A 27952-nucleotide genomic window follows, 5' to 3' on the forward strand; every position below is an offset into this window, starting at 1 on the left:
TATTCTTGTTACTCCATATGCCTCTTTGTTCTAAGGATTTTATTTGGAGTGTTTTCATTCCTTTGGTTTCTTAATTGTTTCTTAGCTAAGAGAAGACAATAATGGCTAAAGAGAATCTAGTCCTGTTGAAACACCTCTGAATTCAGCACAACAACCAGGAAAGTAGCAACTGTTACAAGTCAAGATGTGGCCATGCAAAAGTAGAAGGAATTTGTTCTTACAAAAACTCTGATATGATTGCAAGAGACAACAGCTTAGTAGCAGAAGGGCAGGAATAAGGAGCTGTGCTGTATGCATGATTGTACATTAACAAAACCATGTGCAAGACCTATTTCTGACAATACTTATCTGAACTACTATACAGGCCTGGCCAGCTGCAGAATGTTACCCTATGGGGAAGTTTCCCCCTTGGGTCCCCAGAATACTGATCAACGAAAAGGGATGTGTGGCTGGGATGCCATTGGATTCCAATAACTGATGACTGTTGGAACATCCCCTTGGAGTGATGGACAATTCTGAGGTTGCGTTAAGTTGTACTAAACATTAAAACCAGCTCCAGGATTTATTGGTAAATGTAACTTTTGCTTCCTCCCTCATTCTAGTGGTGCTCTGGGTGCAGCTCATCTTAAAAAAGCTGTGGGCCCATTATTTGATTACAGGGAAATACAAGGAAATTAATGGTACTTTTCGGAGCAACAATGGGATAAATACTGGGTTAATCACAGAAAACAAATTCTTGAAAATTAAATCAGATTGAATGACAACTAATGCAGAGCTAAAAACTTTAAATAGTCCAGTTTCCCAAGGAGAATAAGACATAATGATAGAGGAAAAAATGATTTGACTTCATCTGCCTCTATCCTGATTTCCATTCATCAATGCATGAGTTGAAATAGAACTTTGTGGTGGATTTCCTTGAGGATGACACCTTTAACTTTGGGCATTTAAAAAAAAAAGCAGAACTCCCTGATGATTTTATGGAGAATTCTTCTTCAGAGCTAATGCTCTGTTGTGGCTTTATGTCAATAACATACTCCCGAATGTATCTGATGAGAGGTGATATTTTTAAACATGAGCTTAAGGGGAATATATAATATCTAGCTGCACGATCCTCTTGAATGAAAAATGGTTTTGAAGGTGTTGATTTCTGGAAATGCCTTTGTTCCCAATACGACTGTGAGTTATATACACCAGTCATGCTCTTAATGACCCCAGGAGGTCTATCCTGCTTTGTTGAGCTATGTATTAAGGAAGGAGAAAAAGTAGTGGCCATTGTGTTATTAATGTACAAATAAGCTGCATAGTGAGAACTGAATGTGGAACAAAAATCAGTTGAATTTCACATCAAATGACACAGGGCCATGCACTGACTCTATTAGCTTTCATCTGTAAATTTTTTTTAAATCTCTGCAATTAAGCTGCTGCAGAATTAATGCTCAATGAGGCTGATGCAGTACTCAGAGACCCTGATAATGGATTTGCCAGATATGTCACATGATGGAATCTTTCCACGTGAAACACATTTTGTAAATAGGTTTGGCATATAAAATTACTCACTGGAGTGTGCAAGTGAAGGATCCCCAACACCTACCTCCATGGGTGATTTTGCACCTGCAGGTGTGTTTTTTTGTGCATACACAAGCAAAGCAGCATATATGTAGGTGGAGGAAGTCTTCTGAATATTAGGCCTAAAGGACCTGTTGTGTAGGAGAAGGGATTATAACAGAGCAATGCAACACTGGAAGGAATGAGCTGTAAAAAACTACAATTGAAAGAACAGTTTGACTTAAAATTAGAGTTCAGAGAGCTATATTAGTGGAGTTCTGAACAAGGGTATTGGCTATACAATATGCAACAGATACTTTGGCTTTGCTAGCCCTGGTAATATCTCTGTTTGAGTGTGTATTCTTCGTGATAAACACAAGTAGGAATATAGAATACAAGATTAACTCATCTCTGTCTCCACAAGAAAAAAAAACCCGTGCCTGTAAGTCCAGCCTTTCCTGACCAGTTGGAGGGTGTGACAATGTTCTCAGTCTTCTGGCTAAGATCAAGTGTAGATATGTAGGAACCTCTATTAAAGATTAATTGCAGCAGACACACAAGACTTAGACAAGAGACATGACTAGGGATATTGCCCTCTTCCTTCCCTGACAGACTATATATGTCTCCAGGAAGACCCATAAGCCACCAACAGACCAAGGTATGCACTCCACCCATGTGCTTTACATCCACAAACTGTGATTCTATATCCTTTATGGGCAGCATTCCTGAGAATGCTTATTTGCTGATGCAGTTAGAAAAAACTCACCAACCTTAATCTGAACCAATGCTGGTTATGTACACTGTGTATCTCGTTAACCATGTAAACCAATACTTGTATTTCCTCATTACCCAAGTTTGACCCCAGATTTACAGTGCCTTCCTTTTTAATTTATATCCTGTAAACTTTATTTGAAACTTTACCTTTAATAAATTGTTGAACATATATTAAAGATTAGTTGTAGCTCATAATACTATAAAAGAAAATCAGAATGCCTTCCTTTTTTATTCCTTTTAACTGAAATTGATTGTTTTAATAATATAGAAGTAACATCAACATTCAGATAGGCATTTTGAGCATCTATAGAGTCCTGAAAATTCAATCAAGATGCTGTTGGATATTGTTTCATTGATTTTATATTAGTTATCAATTATTTTATTACCTGTCTCCATTACTTTTTGGTGGTAGTGGTGGCGGCTGTGCATTATGACTCTGATCCACTCCAAACTGCATTTTGAACCTACCAAATTAAGGAGGTATTTGGATCTAGAATTTTAGTTTTTTACTTTAATTCAAAATGTATTCTGTTACCATCTGGGGTACCATAATATTGAACCTATGAAAAGGGGAACTACATAAAAATGAGGAAATAGGAACTATACAAAAATGAGGTTAGTTAAAAAGAGATAAAAAGGAATAGTGCCAAAAGTAAAATCCCTGCAAGGTGCATGGAAACTTTTTAAAGACACCATAATAAAGGCTCAACTTAAATGTATACCCCAAATTAAAAAACACAGTAAGAGAATCAAAATGTGCCACTGTGGCTTAACAACCAAGTAAAAGAAGCAGTGAGAGATAAAAAGGCATTGTTTAAAAAGTGGAAGTTAAAGCTTAGTGAGGAAAATAGAAAGGAGCATAAACACTGCCAAATTAAGTGTAAAAATATAATTAGGAACCTAAAGAATAGCTAGCCAAAAATTCATAAAGTAAAAGCAAAACTTTTAAAAAGTATATCAGAAGCAGGAAGCCTGCTAAACAACCAGTGGGGCCACTGGATGATCGAGATGCTAAAGGAGCACTCAAGAACAAGAACGTCATTGTGGAGAAACTAAATAAATTATTTACATCACTCTTCATGGCTGAGGAATTGTCCCAGATTAAAATGTGAATAGAGGAGGTTTTGGAACAAAGTGATAAATAAAACAGTAACAAGTCACGAGGTTCAGATGTCATTCACCCAAGAGTTCTGAAAGTACTAAAATGTGAAATTGTCGGACTACTAACTGTGGTTTGTAACCTATCCTTTAAATCATCTGCTATAGCAAATGATGGGAACATAGCTAATGTGACACCAATTTTCAAAAAGGGCTCTAAAGCTGAACCTGGAAATTATAGGCTGGTAAATCTAACTTCAGTACCGGGCAAATTGGTCAAAACTATAGTAAATAATAGAATTGTCAGACACATAGATGAATATAATTTGTTGGGGGGAAGTCAACATGGTTTCTATATAGGGAAATCATGCCTTACTAATCTACTAGAATTCATTGGGTCAGGGAATCAACAAGCAAATGGACAAGGAGGGGGTCCAACGGCTAGAGAGTACTTAGATTTCCAGAAAGCCTTTGACCAGGTCCCTCATCAATGGTTCTTAATCAAAGTTGTCATGGGATAAGTGGCAGAGTCCTCTAAAAGATCAGAAACAAAGGATAGGAATAAATGGTAAGTTTTCAAAATGGAGAGAGGTAACTAGTGGTGTTCCCCAAGGGACTGTACTGGGACCAACCCTATTCAATGTACCTATGAATGATCTGGAGAATGAGGTAAATAGTGAGGTGGCAAAATGTACAGGTGATACTAAACTGCTCAAGATAGTTAAGTCCAAAGCAAATTGTGAAGATCTTCAAAAGGATCTCAGAAAACTAGGTGACTGGGCAACAAAATGGAAAACAAATTTTAATGCTGATAAATGTAAAATAATGCATATTAGAAATCATAATCCCAACTATATGTGCAAAATGATGGGGACTAAATTAGCTATTATCACTCGAGAGATCTTGGAGTCATTGTGGATAGTTCTCTGAAATCATTCACTCAATGTGCAGTGGCAGTCAAAAAAGCAAACAGAAGATTAGGAATCATTAAAAGGGATAGAGACTAAGACAGAAAATATCTTATTGCCTCTATATAAATCCATGGTATGCTCACATCTTGAATACTACATGCAGATGTGGTCAGCTCATCTCAAAAAAAGGTAGCTTGGCATTGGAAAAAGTTCAGAAAAGTGCAACAAAAATTATTAGGGGTTTGGAATGGCTGTTATATGTGGAGAGATTAATAAAACTTGGACTTTTTAGTTTGGAAAAGAGGAGAATAAGGGGGGTATTTTAGAGGTCTATGAAATCATGACTGGTGTGATGAAAGTAAATAAAGAAAAGTTATTTACTCATTCCCATAACACAAGAACCAAATGATATTAATTGGTAGCAGGTTTAAAACAAACAAAAGGGAGTATTTCTTCACACAATGCACAGCCAATATGTGGAGCTCCTTGCCAAAGGATGTTCTATAGAACAGGACTTTAACAGGAATCAAAAAAGTACTAGATAAATTCAATGGCTATTATCCAGGATAAGCAGAAATGGTGTCCCAAGCCTCTAGGAGACAGGAAAGAGGGAGTAAGTTGGGCTACATCTACACTGTGGTGCTATTTTGGGAAACAGGAGGTATCCCAAAATAACTATTCCATGTCTTTTAAACAAGCCCATTATATCAAAATATAAGTCTTGCTATTCCAACCTTTCTGTAAGCCTCATTCCATGAGGATTAAGGGACATTTCAGAATAGCACTCTATTTTGAAATTTGGCACTGTGTAGACAGCACCAAATTACAAAATAAGCTATTTTGAAATTAACTTAAAATTAATTTGAAATAAGCTACGGAATTTGTGTAGCTCAAATTGCGTAGCTTATTCCGAGCTATGGGTGCAGTGAAAATGCACCCTTGATGATTACCTGTTCACTCCCTCTGAGGCATCTGGTATTGGCCACTGTTGGAAGACATGATATAGGGCTAGATGGACCTTTGGTCTTACTCAGTATGACAGTTCTTACATTCATCTGTTCTGATGGTAAAGTGGTTCCTGTGCTCCAAAAAAAGTTCCCTATTTGGAAGGGTAATGTACCACAATAAATAATTTCTATAACTGAGACTACCCATGTGCATAAAATTAAGCATGTTTATGAGTCTTGGGAGAAGTAAGCCCTAAGTATCCAATCCTATGAACATTTACTACTAAACTAAGCACTTAAAATTGATATAGTCCCATTGAGCTTAAGGGACTATGTCCTCAATAGTCAGTACATCAATATATCAATGCTTATGGAGCTGGCACATCTCTTTGATTGTACCAATCATGTCCTTGTGAATTCCATGGCCTTTTATAAGATGCAACTTTCCCCAGAAGAATGAATCAGGCTTTTTTCAGAAACAGTTAATACCACACCTTGAATTTGAATGATGTGAGGCATTCAAAGGTAAGCACATATTTGAACAATCCATTCTTCAAATTCATGTTGTTCTTCAAAGATAAGGAAACTTGGAGCTCATGCTGAGAGGAGAAAGTATGGGTTTCTCAGAAACAAGCTGAAAGTCTTCAGGAGCAAATACAAACAAAAAAAAGGCTTAAAATCCCAGACAAAATGCAGTGATGGACATAACATTTATAAATACACTAGCACATTTACCAGGCATTGCTCAGGCCCTTCACTAATTAATTTCTGTTTTTCTTCATTGAAATCATTGCTCTGGGGTAGGGGTGGGGATGAAGAGTTCAGTATGCAGGCCACCCTGGGGATAGAGGACAACCACAGCCCTCTCTCACCGCAGCATCTTGGAGCCATTACAGACGCATCTCTCCATGGCCACTGCAGCTCCAGCGGGTACAGCCAGGGGAAGGATGCATGCCCCCGACTGGGGTAGGTCCAGGTTCATCTAATCCCTGCACACCCTACCTGAGCGAGGAATGCAGCAAATTGTGCACTTTCCCCTTGCTCTCTGACAAAGGGGAACAGCCAGTAGTGTTCCCTTGTGAACTGAGGGGAGCTTCAGCCCCCTCTCCTTAATGGGTGCCTGGGGTGGTTTGAGACTTGGGACTGAGGCAGTTCCAGATAGGGGTTGTGCCCCCAGCCAGCCTCTTTCACCTGCCTAGTGATTTTCTGTATTGTCAAGATATTTCCTTTTTTACTTTCCTGTCAGGACCTGAGTTCAGGGTTCTGTGATCTCAAATCTCATTGAATCAGAATGTCTTCTAAAACATTCCTTCTCTTTTCGATTTGAGCTGAACAAAGCAAAAGAACAATCTTTCTTATGGTATTTCAAATACACCTGGTCCTGACCAAAACCTAACCTGAAGTGGGAAGTTGCATGAACTAAAAATAACAGTAAACAGAATTATTTAAAAAGTTGAAGGAGAACATACAGACAAAACTTTGAAGAAGTTGGCTCATTCTTTATCTTCTGCATGAAGATGGTGTCTGATTGAAACTTAAATACGAATAAACCTCTGTAACAAGGAATGATTTGTTTTAAGATTTAAAAATACCAAATTGAAGTGGGCATAGTATAAAGAAGAGACCCTATTGCTACAGTCAAATTATGAAGAAATTAGCTTTGACCACATTTCTTATTACTATTTATAATTTGTAGTTTGGTGTTCCTAGGAGTCTCCATCATGGACCAAGGTCCCACTGTGCTGTACCAACTTAAGCCAAAGAGATAGTTCTTCCAAAAAGTTTCCAATCTTGATCTGGGAAGCCAATCAACAGCTTTGGAACTAGTTCAGCCCCATCCATGCTGGGGAAAATCCTTCTGAATTTTGAAACTGCTTAGTATTTATTTCTGGTAAAGCTTGAATACTGAGCACCATTTTCTAACATCTGTCATAGTCTGCCTGAGCCTTTTACAGTTAAAAGGTACTTGGCAATTCACTTTGAGAGCCTTTCAGCCAATATCCTTGTGAAATTCTACTCTGGGACATAAAGAGCACTGTGCATTACACGAAGGGTATGTCTCAGTGCCCACTGGGTAATAAGTTTGAGCCCATTTCTGCCAGAGGCTGAGCCCAATGACTCCCATTACAACTGAGGGCACTAGGAATGTGATGAACATTACACCATGAGCCATTTCAATAAGTTGTGCTTTCTAGGGCCTGTATCCACACTGACTATTACATTATATAATACCTTGAACATTAAGGTTACACCCTGAAGGAGTCTAGTGGTATGCATGTGTAATCAGAACAAAGGAATCCCTTTTAGCTGCTTCTGCATCACTCTAGCAGTATGGAATCACAACATGTACATAAAAGAGAAAAAAACATAATTTTTCATATTTCTCACAACATTGAAGAATGGGGTTACCTTCTATTCCCTCCATAGAACACAAATATATCTGACTTGGCAGGTTAGCAGTAAAAAAGGGAATTCTTGGCATCTGTGAATGTATTTGTATTTGAAATTCCTGACGAGGCTGTTCCACTTCAAGAGGTTTGGTATTCCCTTAAAAACTACGACATTCTGTTAGAGTCAAAGGAGACCGCTCTTATAAGCAGCACTAGAGCGGTGCACTTCCTTTAATATGAATAAGCTGAAGTGTTGCTAACTTGCCAAGGAAGAAGGAAGTGGAGAGAAACCAATGCTTATTGCCATCATTATTGGAAAAATTCTGTGTGATCCATGTCACATTGTTTATCTCCTTTACCTAGTGCTGCTGTTAAACATTGGGGCCAATTCAAAATTGCCATCACTCCTGCATTGGAATCTCTGAGTGCAACAAGTGAAATCTAACACAAGGTTGGTAATACTTCCACTTAACTCTGTCCTAGAATTGTATAATGGCCTTCAAAACAAAAATTGACTAATGGTTTCGCATGAGCTGTTGAGAAGTAACCTTTCTAAGGTGCATAGGGTATTTTTGATTACATAGACAAAATAATTGCTACTTGCTGAATGATGCCTTCTGATAAAGGGTGACTGTCCAACTTGTTCTTTTCTGGTCTGTAAATCTTTTTGGAAGACAGAGAGAGGTGAGAGATGAGTAGGAAGGATGAGTTGATCTAAAAGTCCTTGAAAATGTATTTCTCCATTTCATAATAAAATAACTTTTTTTAGACATCTAATATTTTTTACAGTGAGTATATCTTTGTGTATATATGAGTGTATGTGTGTAACTTTTGTTCTAAGAGAAAAAATAACCCTTTATGTCAACTTTTCTGAAATGACTACTAATATTTTTTACAAATGCCTTGTGTATAGAGTGTGTATCTTTGGCCTGAGGAGCAGCAATTGCAGTGTGTTTGTAATGAAATTGGGCCAGTTTATATGTACATTGCTGGTTTTCTGAAATGATTCAGAGACATTCACAGATGAAAAGCACATTTCATAAATACCCTTTATCTTGTCCTCATCCACTTGCATTCTTATTCTCATGGTGTAGTTAGACCTTGCTGCTCTCAGCTGAATTTGTCAAGATCCTCCCTCGTATTCTCTTAACTAGAGAAACTCTGACATTTAGGTAATATGTATAAATTACAAATTCTGGCCAAGATTTTAAAAAATGGGTGCCTACCTTTAAGTGCTGAAATCTTTTGTTGGTTGTTACATAAGTCGCCTGATTTTAAAAAATGCTGACTACAGCAACTATGCAACTCTTGCTTCTGTTAATAGTCAGACCTATTGCATAACATATTGATCACCCATTCAGTGTTTTTGCTGACTCCTTGTGTATAGTTATTTGATAATCCTTTTAAGAGATTAAGCAGCAGGATTATATAATGAGGCAACTAAAACTTCTTTATTCATTTAATCTTACTCCTACCTATTCCAGGTCCTACTTATCTTTCAGGATAGATATCAAAGAAGAAAAAGAGTTACATGTAAGGAATCAGAGACCGAATAAAAAATTATTATTAGAGTTAAGGGGGAAATGGTTTTCCCATCCTTCAAGAATTTTTGAGATATTGCTAATTGTTTCCATCCTGAATGGGGAAAAAAAACTTAACATTTTGAAATTATTTCAGAACTGGTGACACAGAAAAAATGGGTTTGAGTCACTTAAAGCATTTTGAACTTTTTTTACATTTTTAAACTTTCGTTAAAAAACATACACAATTATATCATTCCAATGGTGTGTGCTCCATGAGAATATCTATAGGACCCTTTCCCTAAGTACTGCTCCACACCTGGTGTTTACAGATGTTTTCATCCAGCACTGGATGAACTACAGAGTCCTGACTGCTGCCAAGTTCCCTTTGCTTTTTTCTTAAAGTTTTTGCTGCTTGTACTGCATATGCAATTGGGGGTTGTGTCAGATAGCTTACAGCGGTACAACTTGGTCTCCCAGCAATTCACTGCTCATCACACAGGAGTGCCAGTGCTTGCTTTCTATCCTAAGTGCATAGAGAGCAACATTGTTAACAGGTGAATGTTCTGTTTTACACAGAACCAAGATGTGGCTATTCATTACAGTCGCATATTTGTTACAAGCAACTGTATCCCCAGAGGGCCTCAAAAGAGTGAAGAGAGATCATGTGGACCCTGAAGCATACATGAACATTGTAAGTTACTCATTAGAATAAATTTTAAATGAATGGAATGTGTTGCTGATAGCACAGTTATTATTCAAAGTTGTCTGTTTTAACAGGTGTAGGTGAAATGACTTAGTTAACATTTCCCCTCTTCTCAAAACTTACTATTGTTCTATTTTGCCAGATGTTCCTTTCTATATGCTTATATAGCAGTCCAGATCATGATAGGCAGACAGTACAAAAGTTATATCTTCCTTTACTGAAATGGCATAGCAAAAATTCCTATTTGAATGTTTGTTTGTTGCATCAGCATCGGCCTGCCAGCTGAAAGGGGCAGCAGTGAAGATTCTGGAACAACAGACTTCCTCAGCCTACATTTTTGGAAGAGATTTGTGATAGTTGAATGGGGGTTGATTTAAAAAAAAAATGCTATGCACCCATTGGCTAAAAATCAAATCCCTTTAAATCACTAGTCTCTCTCAAAAAAAATCTCAATCCTACTGCTCTGCAGGGTAAATGTCATTAGACAATGCTGAATATCTGTAAAATGACTTTGCCTTCCAGCAGCAAATGTTATGGCTCTGGGACAGTGATGGTTTCAGAGCAATGAGCTGGCTCTGCGCACTTCAGGTACGTCTACACAGCAGCGTTATTTTGGAATAACAGCCATTATTCCGAAATAACAAAGTGTGCATCTACACACAAGCAGGTATTTCAACATAATGTCAAAATAATGTCCTGCTAGAGGACTTCTTACTCTGACTCCTATAACCCTCATTTTACAAGGATTAAGAAAGTTGGAGTGCTCTGTTTTGGAATAAATGCTATGTAGATGTGCCCAAATTCAAAATAAGCTATTTTGATGTAAGCTACGCAAGTAGTGTAGCTCAAGTTACGTAGCTTATTTCTACTTTAGCCCTTCCTGTGTGACCTTGGGAAAGTCACTGTGACACACTGTGGTCCAATCCTGACTCATGAACAGCCGTGTCCCCCTCGCCATGCAATATTGGGTGCCTACAATGCTTTGCTGACATAGCTCCCACCTGGGCAGCTCACAAAGAAGCCTTTCACTCTTCAAGCCACATGTTGAGTGTCTGTGTGTTACTGCACTCTGCCAGCCACACTTGGCTCTCACCAGTCTTGGTTATACTACAAGATGACCCCAACACACCCGTCTTATATTTTTACCCTAAAAAATGTATGTAATTTAGCCCAATCCTCTTATGAATAACACAAGTTAAATTAGGTCCATTATTTCTTTGAAATAAATAATATGTGCACAACTTGCCATCCCAGATACTTCAATTTAAACATACTATATTAGATAAACTACAGAGATTTTAAGTGAGTTCAAATAATGAGGCATAAGAATCAGAAATGGTTACAAGAAAAATAAAATATTTACTGATACCTAACTTAACAAGCTATATCAGATTTAAGCAGTTTCTCATCACATATTTTCAGAAGTCTTTCTGGCAAAATCCTGTTGGTCCAGACCCCTTCTCACAGAGTCCAGGTTCTGTAAATACAATGGAAAGGGGAGAAAAAAGGGGTGCCTTGAGGTTCTTGTCTCTCCTTTTTATAATTTCTGTCCTACTGTTAACAACCATTTTCAGCTGGACCCCAGGGCTGAGATCACCGCTCCCTCGAGGAGCAACACAGACACTGAAACATTTCAGGTCTGAGGAAAATGCAGTTTGGGGCCTAACTCCCAGGGAAACCACTCCCCAAAGGGGATGAGAACCCCAAATACATAATTTAGGTAAGCTCCTTTTAACAATGAAAGAGGGCTATACATATTGATTGCTCCCCCAGGTAACTGTTCTTTACACTGGACTTCATAGTAAATAAAAATGATTTTATTAAGTACAAGCAGTAGGATTTAAGTGGTTGCAAGTGAAAACAGGAAGAGCAAAGTAGATTATAAATTTAAAATAACAAAAATGCATAGCTAATTCTAACACTTAGAATCATAGAATACAAGAATTGGAAGGGACCTCGAGAGATCATCAAGTCCAGTCCCTTGCCCTCACAGCAGGACCAAACACCGTCTAATTCATCCCTGTTAGATGTCTATCCAATCTGCTCTTAAATATCTCCAGAGATGGAGATTCCACAACCTCCCTAGGCAACTTATTCCTGGGTTTAACCACCCTGACAGTTAGGAAGTGTTTCCTAATGTCCAACCTAAACCTCCCTTGCTGTAGTTTAAGCCCATTACTTCTTGTCCTATCATCAGATGTCAAGGAGAATAATTTTTCTCCCTCCTCCTTGTAACAACCTTTTACATACTTGAAAACTGCTATAATGTACCCTCTCAGTCTTCTCTTTTCTAAACTAAACAAGTCCAATTCTTTCAGTCTTCCCTATTGGTCATGTTTTCTAGGCCCTTAATCATTTTTGTTGCTCTTCTCTGGACCTTCTCCAATTTTTCCAGATCTTTCTTGAAATGTGGTGCCCAGAATGGAACACAATACTCCAACTGAGGCCTAATCAGAGCAAAATAGAGCAGAAGAATGACTTCTCATGTCTTGCTCACAATACTCCTGGTAATGCATCCCAGAGCTATGTTTGCTTTTTTGCAAAGAATCACACTGTTTACTCATATTTAGCTTGTGGTCCGCTATGACCCCAACATCTCTTTCTGTGGTACTCCTTCCTAGACAGTTGCTTCCCATTCTGTATGGATACATCTAAACTGAAGAATCTTTCTAGGATACCAAGGAATATGTCTGCTTTTCTAAAAAGAATTCAAAAAAGCAGATGCATTTTTTGGCATCCCTGTAAATTCATTCTACGAGGAAAAAGGGATGTTCCAAAGAGGCTTTTTTCCTGATATTTGGCCCACTGTAGATGGGCCAATTGTTGGGAAAGCCTCTTTCAGAAGAAAAGTGGAAAAAGATACACAAATTACGATTCATAGATGAAGCTATTGAACAGAACTGGTCCCAAAACAGACCCCTGCGGAACCCCACTTGTTATGTTCCTCCAGCATGATTGTGAACCGCTAATAACTACTCTCTGAGGGTACGTCTGCACAGCAGGGCTTCACTCAAAATAAGCTATACAAATTGAGCTACATCAATTGCGTAACTTATTTCAAAATTGGGAGCATCTACACAGCACTTATTTCAAAATAGAGCACTCTTCCTCTGACTTCCTTTGCTCCTCATACTATGAGGGTTAGAGGAGCTGGAGTAAGAAGTCCTCCAGCTTGACAGTATTTTGAAATTATTTCGAAATAACTGATTGCTGTGTAGATGCAGACTAAGTTATTTTGAAATAATGCTAGTTATTTCAAAATAATGTTGCTGTGTAGACATACCCTAAGAATGGTTATCCAGCCAGTTATGCACCCACTTTCTAGTAGGCCATCTAGGTTATATTTTCCTAGCTTATTAATAAGACGATCATGCAAGACCACATCAAATGTTTTACTAAAGTCTAGGTATACCATGTCCACCACTTCTCCCTTTTTCACAAGACTTATTATCCTATCAAAGAAAGCTATCGGATTGGTTTGACATGATTTGTTCTTTACAAATCCATACTGGCTGTTACCTATCACTTTATTGTCTTCCAGTTGTTTGCAAATGAATTCCTTAATTACTTGCTCCATTATCTTCCCTGGCAGTCTTCTGGAATCTCTCCTAACTTTCATGCCTTTTCAAAGATGATGGCTAAAGGCTCAGATAACTCCTCTATCAGCTTTTTGAGTGTTTTAACTTTTAAACCTGCCCCATTTGCACTAGCAGTCACTATGTTAAGCATCCCGTCACTATCGATTTTCTTGACAAAAATGGAAACAAAGAAGTAATTAAGCACCTCTGTCATTTCCAAGTTTCCGGTTATTGCTTCTCCCTCTTCACTAAGCCATGAGCCTACCCTACCCTATCCTGGGTCTGCCTCTTGCTTCTAATATATTTGTAGAATGTCTTGTTATCTTTTATGTTTCTAGCTAGACTGAGCTAGTTTTGTGCCTTTACCTACTTGCTTTGTTTGCTTATATTCATCCTTTGTAATTTGACCTAGTTTCCACTTTTTATACAACTCCTTTTTAATTTTTGGATCATGTAAGTTCTCCCGGTTAAGCCAAAGTGGTCTCTTACCATACTTTGTATCTTTCCTACACACTCCTTTTTATAACCATTTTTTACAAAGTTGAAGACTCAGTCTTCTCTTCTCTAGACTAAACAAATCCAGTTTTTCTATCTTTCAATGTAGGTCAAATTTTCTGGACTTTTAATAATTTTTGTTGCTTCTCTAATTTGTCCACATCTTTCCCAAAGTGTGATGCCCTAAACTGGACACAGTACTCCAGTTGAGACCTTATCAATGCACAATGGAATGAAATAATTACTTCTCATCTCTTGCTTACAACACTCCAGTTAAAACCTTCCAGAATGTATTGTGGAGAATGAAAGAAAAGAAGGGTGGCTTTGAGGGATGTGTCATTAAAATATGACATTTTATTATGGACATTTAATAACACAGGGACTGTATCCTCAGTCACAATCTTTTCTCACCATAGAGATCCTTCCATATACATAGTGTGTAGAAAATGGACACCCATAAGCCATCTGAAGCAAAAGCATTTGTGTTTTCTCTTGCAGAGTGAGCTTATTACCTACAGAGGGTACCCTAGTGAGGAATATGAAGTGGTGACAGAAGATGGCTATATTCTTAACATTAACAGAATCCCTTATGGAATAGAAAATCAGGGGAATACAGGTATGATTTATTTCCAAAAAACAAGGAAAGTTTGTGAGGATACATTTTGAAAAATGGGTATCTAAATTGCTTTACCAATCTGCATATGTTTGGGCTCAAATACGGCTTGCCTTAGATGCATAGTCACACTGAAGTTGACAGAAATGTTTTTGGGAGTAAAGTGAGAAGAATTTGGTGATAAGTGAGTGGTAAGGGAACAAACTGCTGCAAGCCAGAAAGTACTGTTGCAGCTCTTGTTCTGGCACCCATATGCACCTATTTTTGAAAATGTGTCCTTGAATGAATCAAAGATTGTATTCTGATCATAGTGGATTTAGTATTTCAGTTGATTTTTTTTTTTTAATGTGTGAAGGCTGCAATCTACCCCAACTACCCACTTTCAGGTAATCCCAATTTTACCCTTAAGTTTCATGGTTTGTGTTTTGGTTGCTTTTGTAAACACTTGTTTAACCTCAGTGACAAATTAACATTTTAAATAAAAACAACAAGGAGTCATATGGCACCTTAAAGGTTAACAGATTTCTTAGGGCATGAACTTTCGTGGGCTAGAACTCATTTTGCCAGATGCATGAAGTGGAAACTTTAAGTTTGGCAGGGCTATATTCACACATGCAAAGATGGGAGAGTTCCATTGCTATGGGGAGGACCAGTACTAAAATAGTCAATTCAGTCAGGGAGGATGTGACCCATTCCCAACAGATGATGAAAAGGTATGAATATCAACAGAGGAAAAATTACTTTCTGTAGTGAGCTAGCTACTCCCAGTCAATATTCAAACCCAGTTTGATTGTGTCAGGTTTGCACATGAATTGCAGTTTCATGCTGCAGTCTGAGTGTCCAGGGAGAGTGAAGTGCTCTCTTACCAGTTTTTTAATATTACCATTCTTGATGTCTGATTTGTATCCATTTATCCTCAAAGGGTATGTCTACACTTGCACCCTAGTTCGAACTAGGGATGCAAATGCAGGCATTAGAAATTGCTAATGAATCAGGAATTGAAATATCCCGTGCTTCATTAGCGTGATCTCGCTGGTGAGCTAGTTCGAATCACAGTTGATTTGAACCAGAAAGTGCATGCCGGAACGCATTAGTTTGAACCAAACTCCTTGGTTCAAACTAGCATGTCCTGGTGCGCACTTCCTGGTTCGAATCAGCTGTGATTCGAACTAGCACGCTGGCAAGATCATACTAATGAAGCGCAGGATACTTAAATCCCTGCTTCATTAGCAATTTCAAATGCCTGCATTTGCATCCCTAGTTTGAATTAGGGTGCAAGTGTGGACATACCATTACATAGAAACAGTCTGGTTTGACCAATGTACATGGCAGAAGGGCATTGTTAGCATATGATGGCATATTCACATTAGTAGGTGAATAGTCCCTGATGGTGTGATTGATGTGGTTAGGTCCTATGAAGTTGTCTCTGGGGTAGACATGCAGACCGAGTTGACAATGGGGCTTGTTGCAGGGATCAGTTCTTGGATTAGTGTTTCTGTAGTAAGATATATAATTGCTGGTGAGTGTTTGCTTCAGGTTGGAGGACTGTCTGTGAGTGAGGACTAGCCTGCCTTCCAAGGTCTGTGAGAGTAAGACATTGTCTTTCAGGATAGGTTGTAAATCCTTGTTGGTGTGCTGGAGAGGCTTTAGCTGGGAGCTGTGTGTGATGGCCAGTAGTGTTCTGTTACTTTCCTTGTTGTGTCTGTCTTGTAGTAGGCGACTTCTGGATAACTGTCTGGCTCTGTCAGTCTGTTTCTTTGCTTCCCCAGGTGGGTATTGTAATTTTAAGAATGCTTGCTAGAGAGTGGCTAGCTCATTATAAAAAGTAATTTTTGCCCTTTTGGTATTCTCACCTTATCAACTGTTGGGAATGGGCCACATCCATCCTGATTGAATTGATTTATTTAGCACTGGTCCTCCCCATAGAAATGAAACTCCCATCTTTGCATGTGTATGTGTATATATTCCTGCCAAACTGACATTTCTATTTCATGCAGGTGATGAAGTGGGTTCTAGCCCATGAAAGCTTATGCTCAAATAAATGTGTTAGTCTTTCTACACTGCATGACTATTTAAAAATAAACTATTCTGGAATAGTTACTCTGAAATAGTTTATTTCAAAATAGCACATCTACACTGAAGGGAATCCTCAAAATAAGTCGGAGACATGCTATCTTGATTTAGAGCCCCAGGAGGCACGTGGAAGGAATAACTTAGAACGGCCCTGGTGAGAGGCTATTTCAAAATAGCAACAGTGGTGCGTCCACACATGCCTTATTTCGAAATAGCTATTTCAGAATAGGCGTTATTCCTCGTAGAATGAGCTTTTCAGATTTTGGAATAAGCCATCCATTATTTTGAAATTATTTTGAAATAACGTAATGGCTGTTTAGACACTCACATTGTTATTTCTAAATAACACTAGTTATCTTGATATAATGGTGCAGTGCAAACATACCCTAAGATACCACAGGACTTGTTGTTTTCGCTGAAACAGACTAACATGGCTATCCCTCTGAAATTTGAATAAAGAAAACCTTTTTTACATATTCCATGTCTTTGCTATTTAAATTAAGATATTAAGACTCTCATCTCCCCGTCCAACCAGTACAATTTCAGTAAAATTAGAAAAAACAGAAAATCAACTTTTTAAAAGTCCCAGGCATTCATTTTCTCTCATCACAAATTGAGAAAGGGATGTTCACTTTTAAAATAAATCCTTAGTAGTTCACCTTTAATCCAACGCAAAACTAGGAATCACAAGTTTTGAGTACTGGAGCGGGTGCCTTTGTATTACCATATTAATAAAGCAGCCAGTAAAGTTTTTTTTTCTTTCAGTTGTAAAGCCTGCTGTGTTTCTCCAACATGGATTACTAGGAGATGCTAGCAACTGGGTCACAAACCTGGCCAACAACAGCCTGGGCTTCATCTTAGCAGATGCAGGCTATGACGTTTGGATGGGAAACAACAGAGGGAACACCTGGTCTAGACGACACATGAATCTTTCTGTTGAGAAAGAGGAGTTCTGGTCTTTCAGGTAGACTGAATTATTGAGCACCGTGGGAAATAGCATTCGGAGGGACTTGGGCTATTAAAATCTTTCTTTTTTTTTCTTTCGGCTCATCTATCTAGACTTTTATAAAACACGCATCACTGTGGTGTCTGAGTACATCTAGGTCATTGGTTTGAACTCAGTCCAGACTGACAGCGAGTGAAATTTGTTGACATCTGATGGCTTAGAAGGTGATGCTGTATAATTAGTTGGCAGTGGTCCGTTCACACTTTAAACATATTACCATAACTAGTAATAATTGAAGTCCTCATTGGCCTATTAGACACTGCAGAGGTTCAGTGGGGTGGCTCAGGAAAGACTGCTCTGCTTGTGTCCACGCTATACCTTCCCTGTAGGCAAACAGAAGACTTCCATCACTAGGGCTGCCAGTGCACGTTTATTTTAACGAATGTTTGAAGACTTGACTCTAGCAGTACATTATATAATCCAATATCTCCCTCAGAGTGATTCTATTACTGTGTAATTATTTGTTCCTTCTACAAAGCAAGATTAGGCACTTGTGGTCTGAGCCTAAGCTCCCAGTCATTAAAAACATTCTTTCCATTGACTTCAATTGGCTCTTGCTCAATCCCTCAAGTATGAGCAGAAAGCACCTTGGAAATTAGTAAACAGCCTCTTTTACACCAGGGGCCACAAGGACCTAGTACCCAAAATAATAGAATTATTCACAAAATAATTTGTTTTCTCTCATCTGACACACCCGGATTTCCCTTATCCTGTGCTAACTCACATGGATTTAATTTATGCATGCATGTTTTCATCCTTTCTCTCGGCAGTTTTGATGAGATGGCTAAGTTTGACCTTCCAGCAGTGCTAAACTTTATTATGCAGAAAACTGGACAAGAGCAGTTGTACTATGTTGGCTACTCACAGGGGGCCACTATAGGTATGTAATGTTACAAGGAATGCAAACTGATATGTTATGGTTAGGGCCTTACCAAATTCATGGCCAAAAAAAATATGTCACAGATCATGAAATCTGGTCTTCGTGTGCTTTTATCCTTTATTACACAGATTTCATGGGGAAGACCAGCATTTCTCAAATTGAGGGTCCTGACTCTAAAGGGAGTTGCAGGAGGTCACAAAATTATTTTTGGGAGGGGGGTCATGGTATTGCTGCCCTCAAAGCTGGGTGGCGAAAGAGTGGCAGCTGTTAGCCAGCAGCAGCACTGAAGTGTGGTGATATCTTATCATGCCACCCCTATTTTTGCACTGTTGCCTTCAGAACTGGACAAGTTGGAAAGCTACTGTTTGATAGCCCAGCTCTGCAGGCAACAGCACAAAAGTAAGGATAGCAGCACCACAACTCTCTTACAATAATCTTGAGCCTCCAACCCCTACTCCCCCACCCCCCATTCTTTTTGGGGAGAGGACCCCTACCATTATATCATGAAATTTCAGGTTGAAATGGCTGAAATCATGCAATTTACCATTTTCAAAATCATATTACTATGAAGTTGACCAAAATGTACTGGGAATCTGATAGGTCCCTAACTGGGGAATCATATCTGCACTGCAGTAAAGACTTCATTTCCATCTTTCAAACACCTTTTTATGAGTGACCTAAAATTCAGATGCAAAAACACTTCCTAAACTGACAGCAGCAAAATTTAGGAAACTTGAACAAAGCCAGTTTTTTATTTTCAGAAGAACAACACAGAATGGGCCAAATGCATTCCTGCTGTATCTCCAATGATGTGGAGTTCAATCTGGCACAATAGTTCCATTGGGTTCTTAGGCAAGGGATTTTGGATCTAACCGGGGGGATCAGGACTTAACGTTAATGCAAGCAAAATGTGGAGATGACCACAAACAGAGGGATTGGGTGAGTTGGAGGATAAAAATGAAGGCAATATGATGAGGCAGTTGTTTGGGATCTTTAGAATGAAATAGCATATGTAGTTGTTTGCATCTTTAGAATTAAAGAACGTGTACTTTGAATTTTTGGAGAAATAGTGGAGAGAGAACACAAGAAAAGTATCAGTGTAGGAGGTGAATGTAAGACAATAGTTTGCAAGCCTGTAGGACATGGAGGATAGTGGAATTTCAAATGAAATCTAGGATGAACACTTACTTTAATAGTTAATCAAGTGTTTGAATAGCTATAGTATTGTCTATAAGTTTGAAGCTGCAGGATGGAATATGATAAATACCGATAATATTTTAGTTTTTGAAAGTTGCTCTAGTTAACTTGTCTCTTGAATTTTCTCAGCTTTGATTACATTTTCAACAATGCCACAGCTGGCTAAAAGAATCAAACTGTATTTTGCCTTAGCCCCCGTAACTACAGTTAAATATGCCAGAAGCCCTGCAGTAAAACTCCTGCATCTTCCTGAAATGTTGCTTCGGGTATGTGATATTTCCACTTAAAATATTTGCTTGGTTTAAATATTTCTCTGACTTTTAGAATGGATAGAATGAAAACATACATTTAACTAGAAATTTATGGGTCTGTTAATGTCTGAGTTTACATATATTTAGCTACACCCACAACACTGGGAGAATTAATTGATCTCCTTGAGTCTTTCTCTTATGTCCAAAAATGCAAAAGGAGACTATTACATTCCACAAAGTTAAGTTCATGATTGAAAAAACATACTTGCCTCTATTTACAGTAACTCCCAAAGAATTGCTGTGGCTCCAGTCCTACAGACACTCAATCACATGCGTAAGTATTACGCAAGTGTGAGTGATCCCATTGATGTCAATGGGGCTACTTATTTGTGCAAAACTGCTCATGTGCATAAGTATTTGCAGGTTCAGGAGCAAAAGCAAAACTGGAGTTAACTTGAAAGAGTCTATCATTAAACATACAAAAAAAATCTGAAGCACATTGATTGGGCAGAGCCTGTGCTATATCTGTTTGATGGATAAACAAACAACTTCTGTCCCCATATTCAAGTAGTATGTAGTCACTAGATTAGCGGGGAGAGGAAAAATATGGGCATCATCAATAAAGAAAGGGAGGAAATAAAAATGGGGTAATACAGTAAAACAGGTTTTATTTTTACAGAAAGAAAAATTCATAGAACAATTCAGTAAGGCTACGTCTAAACTGCAGTGGTATTTTGGGATACAGGAGCTATTCTGCGTCTTTTGAGCATGCCCATTATTTCAAAATATAATAGGCTGACTGTTCTGATGGCCCTGTAAATCTCATTCCACGAGGAGGAAGGGACGTTTTGGAATAGGGATTTATTTTGAAATAAGTACTGTGTAGACAACGCCAAATTTCAGAATAAGCTATTTTGCATAGCTCAAATTGCGTATCCTTTTTTGAGCTACAAGTGCAGTGTATATGCACCCTAAGTGAGCAACACCTTTGTGTTTTTACAGGGCTTGCTTGGCAGAAAGGAATTATTTCACCAAAGTGAATGGCTAAGAAAGCTAATTGTTTCTTTTTGTGGCCGCAGCATTTTTGCTAAGCTTTGTGGAAATGTCTTCTTCATTCTGGGAGGCTACAATGTGAACAATATAAATATGGTATGTACAACCCAACCTGGCTGCAGTTGTGTTTTGAGATGTCTAGCCCCTATATTCAATTTGCATTCATTTTTAACTTGAAACTCTGAGGTCTGAATCTTGAAGTCCTTAATCAGGAATGGTCTGGGACATAGGAAAACCCTCAAAAGACTATATTACTGTGTTAGGGGAGGGCTTTGCTCTACCTGCCAGAAATGCAGGCAAGTTAGTCCTCGGAATCCACCAATTTTCACAGACCCACAAATATTTAGGGCAATGTGCTGCAGTGTTCTCTCACTTCTGTGCTGAGAGCTTATCCTGTTGGCTGCTACTTGTAGAACTTCTGATCAGGGTTTTACAATGCACGGGGGCACCACAGAAAAAGTTATTAAGCCTCAAAGTGTGTCCCATTTTCAGCAGGTGGGTTAGAAGGAAGGGAAGAGCAGTGCGAATGAGCTCTCTTCATCCAGCCCTTCCCATTACATGGCTCCTCAGCACTGCAGAGGTCTCTCCACGGGTCCCAGGATGAAAGACTTTAAGCAACAGGGAGATTGATGTGTGGAGGATCCCTTTTGTGTGCCATTCTAGATGAAACACTCTGCCCCTCATATTGTGCTTTTCTCAGGCAAAATCCCCTTTGATTTTTTTAATCAGAGTTTTGTTGAACTATGGACTGTGTAACAGCTTCTTAAGGACATGGCTCAGGGTTTGTCTCTATCGTTCATGGGAGTTACCATGTTCCTGGAACATCCATCCAGGGCTCCACCTTGTATCTGAAATCCTACTTATTAATCCCTACAAGTGTGAATTAAATAAATACTCTGTAGTCTCTTGGATAAATCTCCTGCCTTGTTATCTAAATGGCTGAGCTAATATTCTTTGAAATGGTAATGCCATGAAAAATTCTGCATAACGCTTTTCTGTAGCCAATGCGTTGCCACATTTGAAGTACTTATGCCTGATCTTGCCACCTTTACTCATATTGAGTGTCTTACTCCATGATTAGTTTCACTGCCATCACCATAAATACTCTGGGAAAAAGGCACTACTCAGTGATAAATGGGGATTGAATTGATTCCTCACTAAATGTTTTCTTTCAGAGTCGTGTTAATGTGTACGTAGCTCGAGCCCCAGCAGGGACCTCTGCGCAAAATATTATCCACTGGAGCCAGGTACTGTTCAGCTTTTAGGCTGCAAAGTAGGTACTAATCACTGTATGTTATACAAATTGAGTGTACTTAGTATTCTGAAATGAAGTTATAGCTAATGGGTAGAAAACTCACCTAATTTGTGGTTTACAAATGCAATTTCAACAAAAATAATACTTCTTATTGTCACTTAAACAATGGGTGTTGAAATTCCTCCAGGAAATATGAATACATTTGAGGAAACACAAAAAATGAGTAGGCTAATTAAGCAGAAATTAAAAGAAACAATCACAAAATTGAAATGCCTATACGCTGCATGGAAATTTTTTTAAAACACCATAATAAATCCTCAATCTAAATGTATCCCCTTTATTTAAAAAAAGCAATTAAAGGACCAAAGCCTACCGCCATGGCTAAACCACAGAGTAAAAGAGGCAGTTAGAAACAAAAAGACATCTTTTAACAATTGGATGTCAATTCCTACAGATGCAAAAAGAAATATCCATAATCTCTGCCAAGTGGGAAAGTATAATTATGCAGGCCAAAAAGCATTTAGAGAGCAACTAGACAAAAGACACAAAAACTAACAGCAACAGCTTTTAAAGCACATTAGAAGCAAGAAGCCTGCCAAAACAAAAAGGAGTCCTGTGGCACCATAAATATCTTTAAGGTTCCACAGGACTCCTCCTTGTTTTTGTTGAAACAGACTAATACAACTATCCCTCTGAACCCTGCCAAACATCACTGGAGCCAATGGACAATTAATGTGCTAAAGGAAGACAAGTCCATTGCAGAGAAGCTAAATAGATTTTCTCAGTCAGTCCTCATTGCAAGGAATGTCACAGAGCTTCCCATATCTCAGCCATTCTTTTTAAGTAACAAATCTGATGAACTGTCACAGATTAAGATGATAAAATTAAACACTGATAAATTAAATATAAGAAGTCAGCAGGACCAAGAGTTCTGAAGAAAATCAAATATGAAATAACAGAACTGCTAACTGTGGCATGTTACCTTCTGCTTAAATCAGCCTCTCTACCAGATGAATGGCAGATACCTAATATGATGTCAATTTAAAAAATAAAAGCTCCAGCGGCAACCTTAGCAATTATAGGCCAGGAAGTCTAAGTTCAGAACCAGGCAAATTGGACAACAGTATAGTAAATAACAGACTTATGGGACATAGAAATGAATATGATTTGTTGGGGGAAGAGTGGCTTTACAACATGGCTTTTGTAAAGAGAAACAATGCCTCACCAATCTATTAGAGTTATTGATCAGTAAGCAAGTGGACAAGGTTGATTGAATGGATAGAGTGCACTTAGACTTTTAGAAAGCCTTTAACAGTCTCTTAAGTGAAGGGATAAGAGGGAAGGTCCTTTCAAGGATCAGTAATTGGTTAAAAGATAGGGAATCAAAGAGTAGGAATAAATGGTCAGTTTTCACAATGGAGAGAAGTAAATAACAGGGTCCCTGGGATGAGTGCTGTTCAATATATTCATAAATGATTTCAGAAAAGGGAGAAACAGTGAGGTGGCAAAGTTTGCAGATACTAAATTACTTAAGCTAGTTAAGCCCATAGCTGGAGTTACAAAGGGATATCACAAAACTGACAAATCTGGACAACAAATGGGAAATGAAATTCAATATCCATAAATGCAAAATAACTTTCATTGAAGAATATAATCTCAACTAAATGTACAGAATGATGGGGTCTAAATTAGCTGTTGCCACTCAAGAAAGATCTTGGGGTGTGTCTAGACTACATGCCTCCTTCGACGGAGGCATGTAGATTAGCCAGATCGGAAGAGGGAAATGAAGCCGCGATTAAAATAATCGCGGCTTCATTTAAATTTAAATGGCTGCCCCGATCTGCCGATCAGCTGTTTGTCGGCAGATCGGGAGAGTCTGGACGCGATGCCCCGACAAAGAAGCCTTTCTTCATCGACACAGGTAAGCCTCGTGAAACCAGGTTTACCTGTGTCGATGAAGAAAGGCTTCTTTGTCGGGGCATCGCGTCCAGACTCTCCCGATCTGCCGACAAACAGCTGATCGGCAGATCGGGGCAGCCATTTAAATTTAAATGAAGCCGCGATTATTTTAATCGCGGCTTCATTTCCCTCTTCCGATCTGGCTAATCTACATGCCTCCGTCGAAGGAGGCATGTAGTCTAGACACACCCTTGGAGTCAACATGAATAATTCTCTGAAAATATCCTCTCAATAGGGAACAGCAATCAAAAAAGCTAAGCGAATGCTAGGAACCATTAGGAAAGGGACATAAGAGAGAAAAGATCAGATTGTCACTATGTAAATTCACAATACACGCACACCATGCAGTTCTTGTCACCCCATCTCAAAAAAGATGTATTCGAATTTAAAAGGTACGGAGAAGGGCAACAAAAATGATTAGGGGTATGGAATGATTTTCATCTTAGAAAAGAGATGACTAAGGGGCTATACGAGAGAGGTATAGAAAATCATGACTGGTGCAGAGAAACTGAATAAGGAAGTGTTATTTACTCCCTCACATAACACAAGAAACAAGGGTCATGCAATTAAAGTAATAAGGATGTTTGGAAGGCCAATGGTAAACTGGATTTAAAAAATAGCTAATGAGTAGGTCCATCGATTGCTTTTAACCAAGATCAGGAATGCAGACCCATGCTCTGAGTGTACCTAAACCTTTGATTACCAGAAACTGGGATGGATCATCAGGGATGGAACACTAGATAAATTGCCCTGTTCTGTCCATTCTTTCTGAAGCATATGGCATTGCAATGTCAGAAGACAGAATACAGGCCTAGATAAATCATTGTTCTGACCTAGCATAGTTGTTCTTGAGTAGAACCTGGGCATTTGCACTATTATTCACATCTCAGCTAGCTACCTGTCCACACATGCACATGCTATTGTCCAATTTGTAAATACAACAAGAGCATTGGATGGCTAAATGCATATTTTGGATGTGTGCACATTTGATAATTTTTCCTAATTATACTTTTTATATGTGCAGCCTCTATCAGTAAAAAAAAAAAAATAGATACAGATTCATAGCTTCCATAGCCAAAAGGGTCCATTGTGATCTAATGTGACCTTCTTATATAATACGGGCCATAGAATTTCCCCAAATAATTCCTTTGGGACTAGAGCATATATTTAAATCTTGAATAGAGGCTCAAGGGAGAAAAAACCCAGAGCCCAGCATCCAAAAGGTCCTATAGTTTAGTCTCCAAAGCCCAGTTAATATAAGTAATAATAATAACTAACAAAGTGGCTAATCATGGACCAGGAATTTTGCTAACAATGTTATTTATTGTGTTGGCAATTTCTTGGAAGTTGCCAGAGGCACCTATTCACTTGGCTCTGAGACCAGTAATTTAATGTAGGCCTCTGCATAGCCTTGAAATGTGATTAAATTTAGTCAAGGTCAACATAGAATAGGTTGAAATCCAACCAAAGGCTTTGAGGTGAAATAGTCTATGACTTATTTCTTATCTCCTGATAGACTGTTTTGTATATTACAATTGTAACTTTTTATCTCTCTTGCTCTTCATATTAGATAGTTCATTCAGGGGAATTCCAAGCTTATAACTGGCGCAGTCGAACCAAGAATATGGCGAAATATGCTCAGGTAGTATAAAGATTTTTTTGCATAACAGTGCTACAGGTTGAACCTCTCTAATCTGGCATTCTCTGGTACAGCAACATCCATGGTCTGGCTGATTTTAGTTAGCTGGATGTCCACTTATCATGACTATAGCCAAGTTTCCCACCGTCCCATACATCTTGTTTACAGTCACCAGTCCTGGTTCCTGTGCTGTTATTTAGCTCTAATTACTCATTAGTGTCTTCTAAGAGCCTAGTAAGCAGTGGAAGTGCTAGTAATGCTGCTAGATAATATTGACCTCCTGGGATTTGTCAAATTCTCTGGTTTGGCGCTGGTCAGGTCCTTAGGGTGGGCTAGAGAGGTTCAACCTGTATTAACTTTGGAAACATAAAAGCAATTGAGAAGAGAGCCCAAGGGTGGGGAGGATATAAGGGGGATTTTCCCTCCCGGTTTTAACAAAGGATTTACTGAATGACTATGTCTAAAATTTGCTGTCATTTCAAGGCTTTCTTTTCTACCCTATTCACTGTTTTCCAGACCACCCCTCCTTTATACAAGATAAAAGATATGACAGTGCCAACTGCAATATGGACTGGTGGAAAAGACTTGCTTGCAGACTTAAAGGATATTAATATTTTACTCCCTCAAATTATTAATCTTGTTCATTATAAAAACATTCCTGAATGGGCACATTTGGATTTCATCTGGGGGCTGGATGCGCCACTGCGCATGTACAATGAAATCGTTGACCTGATGGAGAAGAATCCATAAAAGCACCCACAGTAACAATGCTTTTCCTCTGAGGAGGCTTGTTTTCTCTGTGTATGGAAAGGAGCCCATTTTCCTTTTTATAAAAAAGTTAACTCTTCTACTGACTCCATTATTTACTATGAATGGCTTTATTTTCACTGCATCTGTTGTAGCATATTTTCTATCCTGGTGGTGAATTTCAGTAACTAGAGCTACATATTTAACTTCACACCTATATATTTAACTTCACACCTGTTTCAGAAGGCAGAAGCGAATCCAGTGCCAAGTATGTAGAAGGGCTGAGCAGTACCTTGTCTATCCCCTGTTCAGAAATGGCAGAATCCATAGCCCTACACTCAGCATTCATCAGGATGAAACAAGAAAGATCTGCTAGCTCTTGTCTGCGAATGCTGGTCCTAAATGTATTTTGAAAAGTACTGATTATCTGTCTGTGGCCCCTGTGCTGCTATGTGTGTCCTCCAAATTCTACTCCCAGGCCACCTTTGTTTTGCATGGCTTTGTATTTTTTGCTGCATTGATTGACTATGTCATTGTATTCAATCTAATCCCTTTGACCCAAGTCCCCAAAGACCTTTAAGCTCCTAACTCCCATGAGAATCAGCATTTCTAACGTGAACATCACTGAGGTATAGAGGTGTTCTACATGTACATTAGGAAAAATCAGTTATATTTTTGATTTAGGTAAAACGCCATTGAGATTAGTAGCTATGCAATTACTCTTCAGTTAACATATCTATAAACTGAAGCCATGACTAAGCCTAAATGGATGTGTAAACCTGCCTGGGAGCTTTTGGTTCATTATTGCATGTGTATATGTGCATGTGCATGTGCATGTGAATGAGAGAGAGAAAAAAGAGGACACAAGCTAGGACAGAAGTGGGCAAAATCAGTCCTGGGTGCCGGATGCTGCCTGCCAAGCATTTCTCTCGGGCCTGCCCAGATGATTAGCAGAAGTGCATATCTACAGCCAGTGGTGGATATAGGGCAGGGTGAGTGGGGCGGCTGCCCCGGGCCCCACGCTTCAATAGGCCCCGTGCATGCGCTACTACCTGTTGGCTGTGGCTGTGGCTGTGGCACATGCATGAAGGAAGGAAGGAGCATGGCGGAAACGGATCTAGGGGTCATAGTGGACCACAAGTTGAATATGAGCCAACAGTGTGATGCTGTTGCAAAAAAAGCAAATATGATTCTAGGTTGTATCAACAGGTGTGTTGTAAGCAAAACTCGTGAAGTCATTCTGCCGCTCTACTCTGCACTAGTTAGGCCTCAGCTGGAGTACTGTGTCCAGTTCTGGGCGCCACATTTCAAGAAA

General features: G+C 38.8%; 1 protein-coding gene across 1 annotated transcript; it reads left to right on the forward strand.

Moving 5' to 3' along the window:
• The first annotated feature begins 413 nt into the window (after nucleotides 1–413).
• LOC102457445 (lipase member M-like) lies at nucleotides 414–26737 on the forward strand. Its single transcript, XM_006121451.5, has 11 exons — nucleotides 414–568; nucleotides 8029–8116; nucleotides 9765–9879; nucleotides 14463–14580; nucleotides 17416–17614; nucleotides 18427–18536; nucleotides 19863–19999; nucleotides 20987–21133; nucleotides 22213–22284; nucleotides 25822–25893; nucleotides 26407–26737. Exons 3-11 carry the CDS (start codon nucleotides 9772–9774, stop codon nucleotides 26638–26640), a joined length of 1197 nt encoding a protein of 398 aa, XP_006121513.3. The 5' UTR covers nucleotides 414–568; nucleotides 8029–8116; nucleotides 9765–9771; the 3' UTR covers nucleotides 26641–26737.
• The last annotated feature ends 1215 nt before the right edge of the window (nucleotides 26738–27952 follow it).

This window comes from Pelodiscus sinensis, chromosome 8 (assembly GCF_052426305.1).
Source record: "Pelodiscus sinensis isolate ZL-2025 chromosome 8, ASM5242630v1, whole genome shotgun sequence".
NCBI classification, from domain to species: domain Eukaryota; kingdom Metazoa; phylum Chordata; order Testudines; family Trionychidae; genus Pelodiscus; species Pelodiscus sinensis.

What these genes read in the sequence shown, in the direction of transcription:
- LOC102457445 (XM_006121451.5), top strand. Translation starts at nt 9,772, where the DNA reads ATGTGGCTATTCATTACAGTCGCATATTTGTTACAAGCAACTGTATCC. An exon ending in CTGAAGCATACATGAACATT is followed by an intron (nt 9,880 to 14,462) that starts GTAAGTTACTCA and finishes TTTCTCTTGCAG; the next exon opens with AGTGAGCTTATTACCTACAG. An exon ending in ATATTATCCACTGGAGCCAG is followed by an intron (nt 22,285 to 25,821) that starts GTACTGTTCAGC and finishes TCTTCATATTAG; the next exon opens with ATAGTTCATTCAGGGGAATT.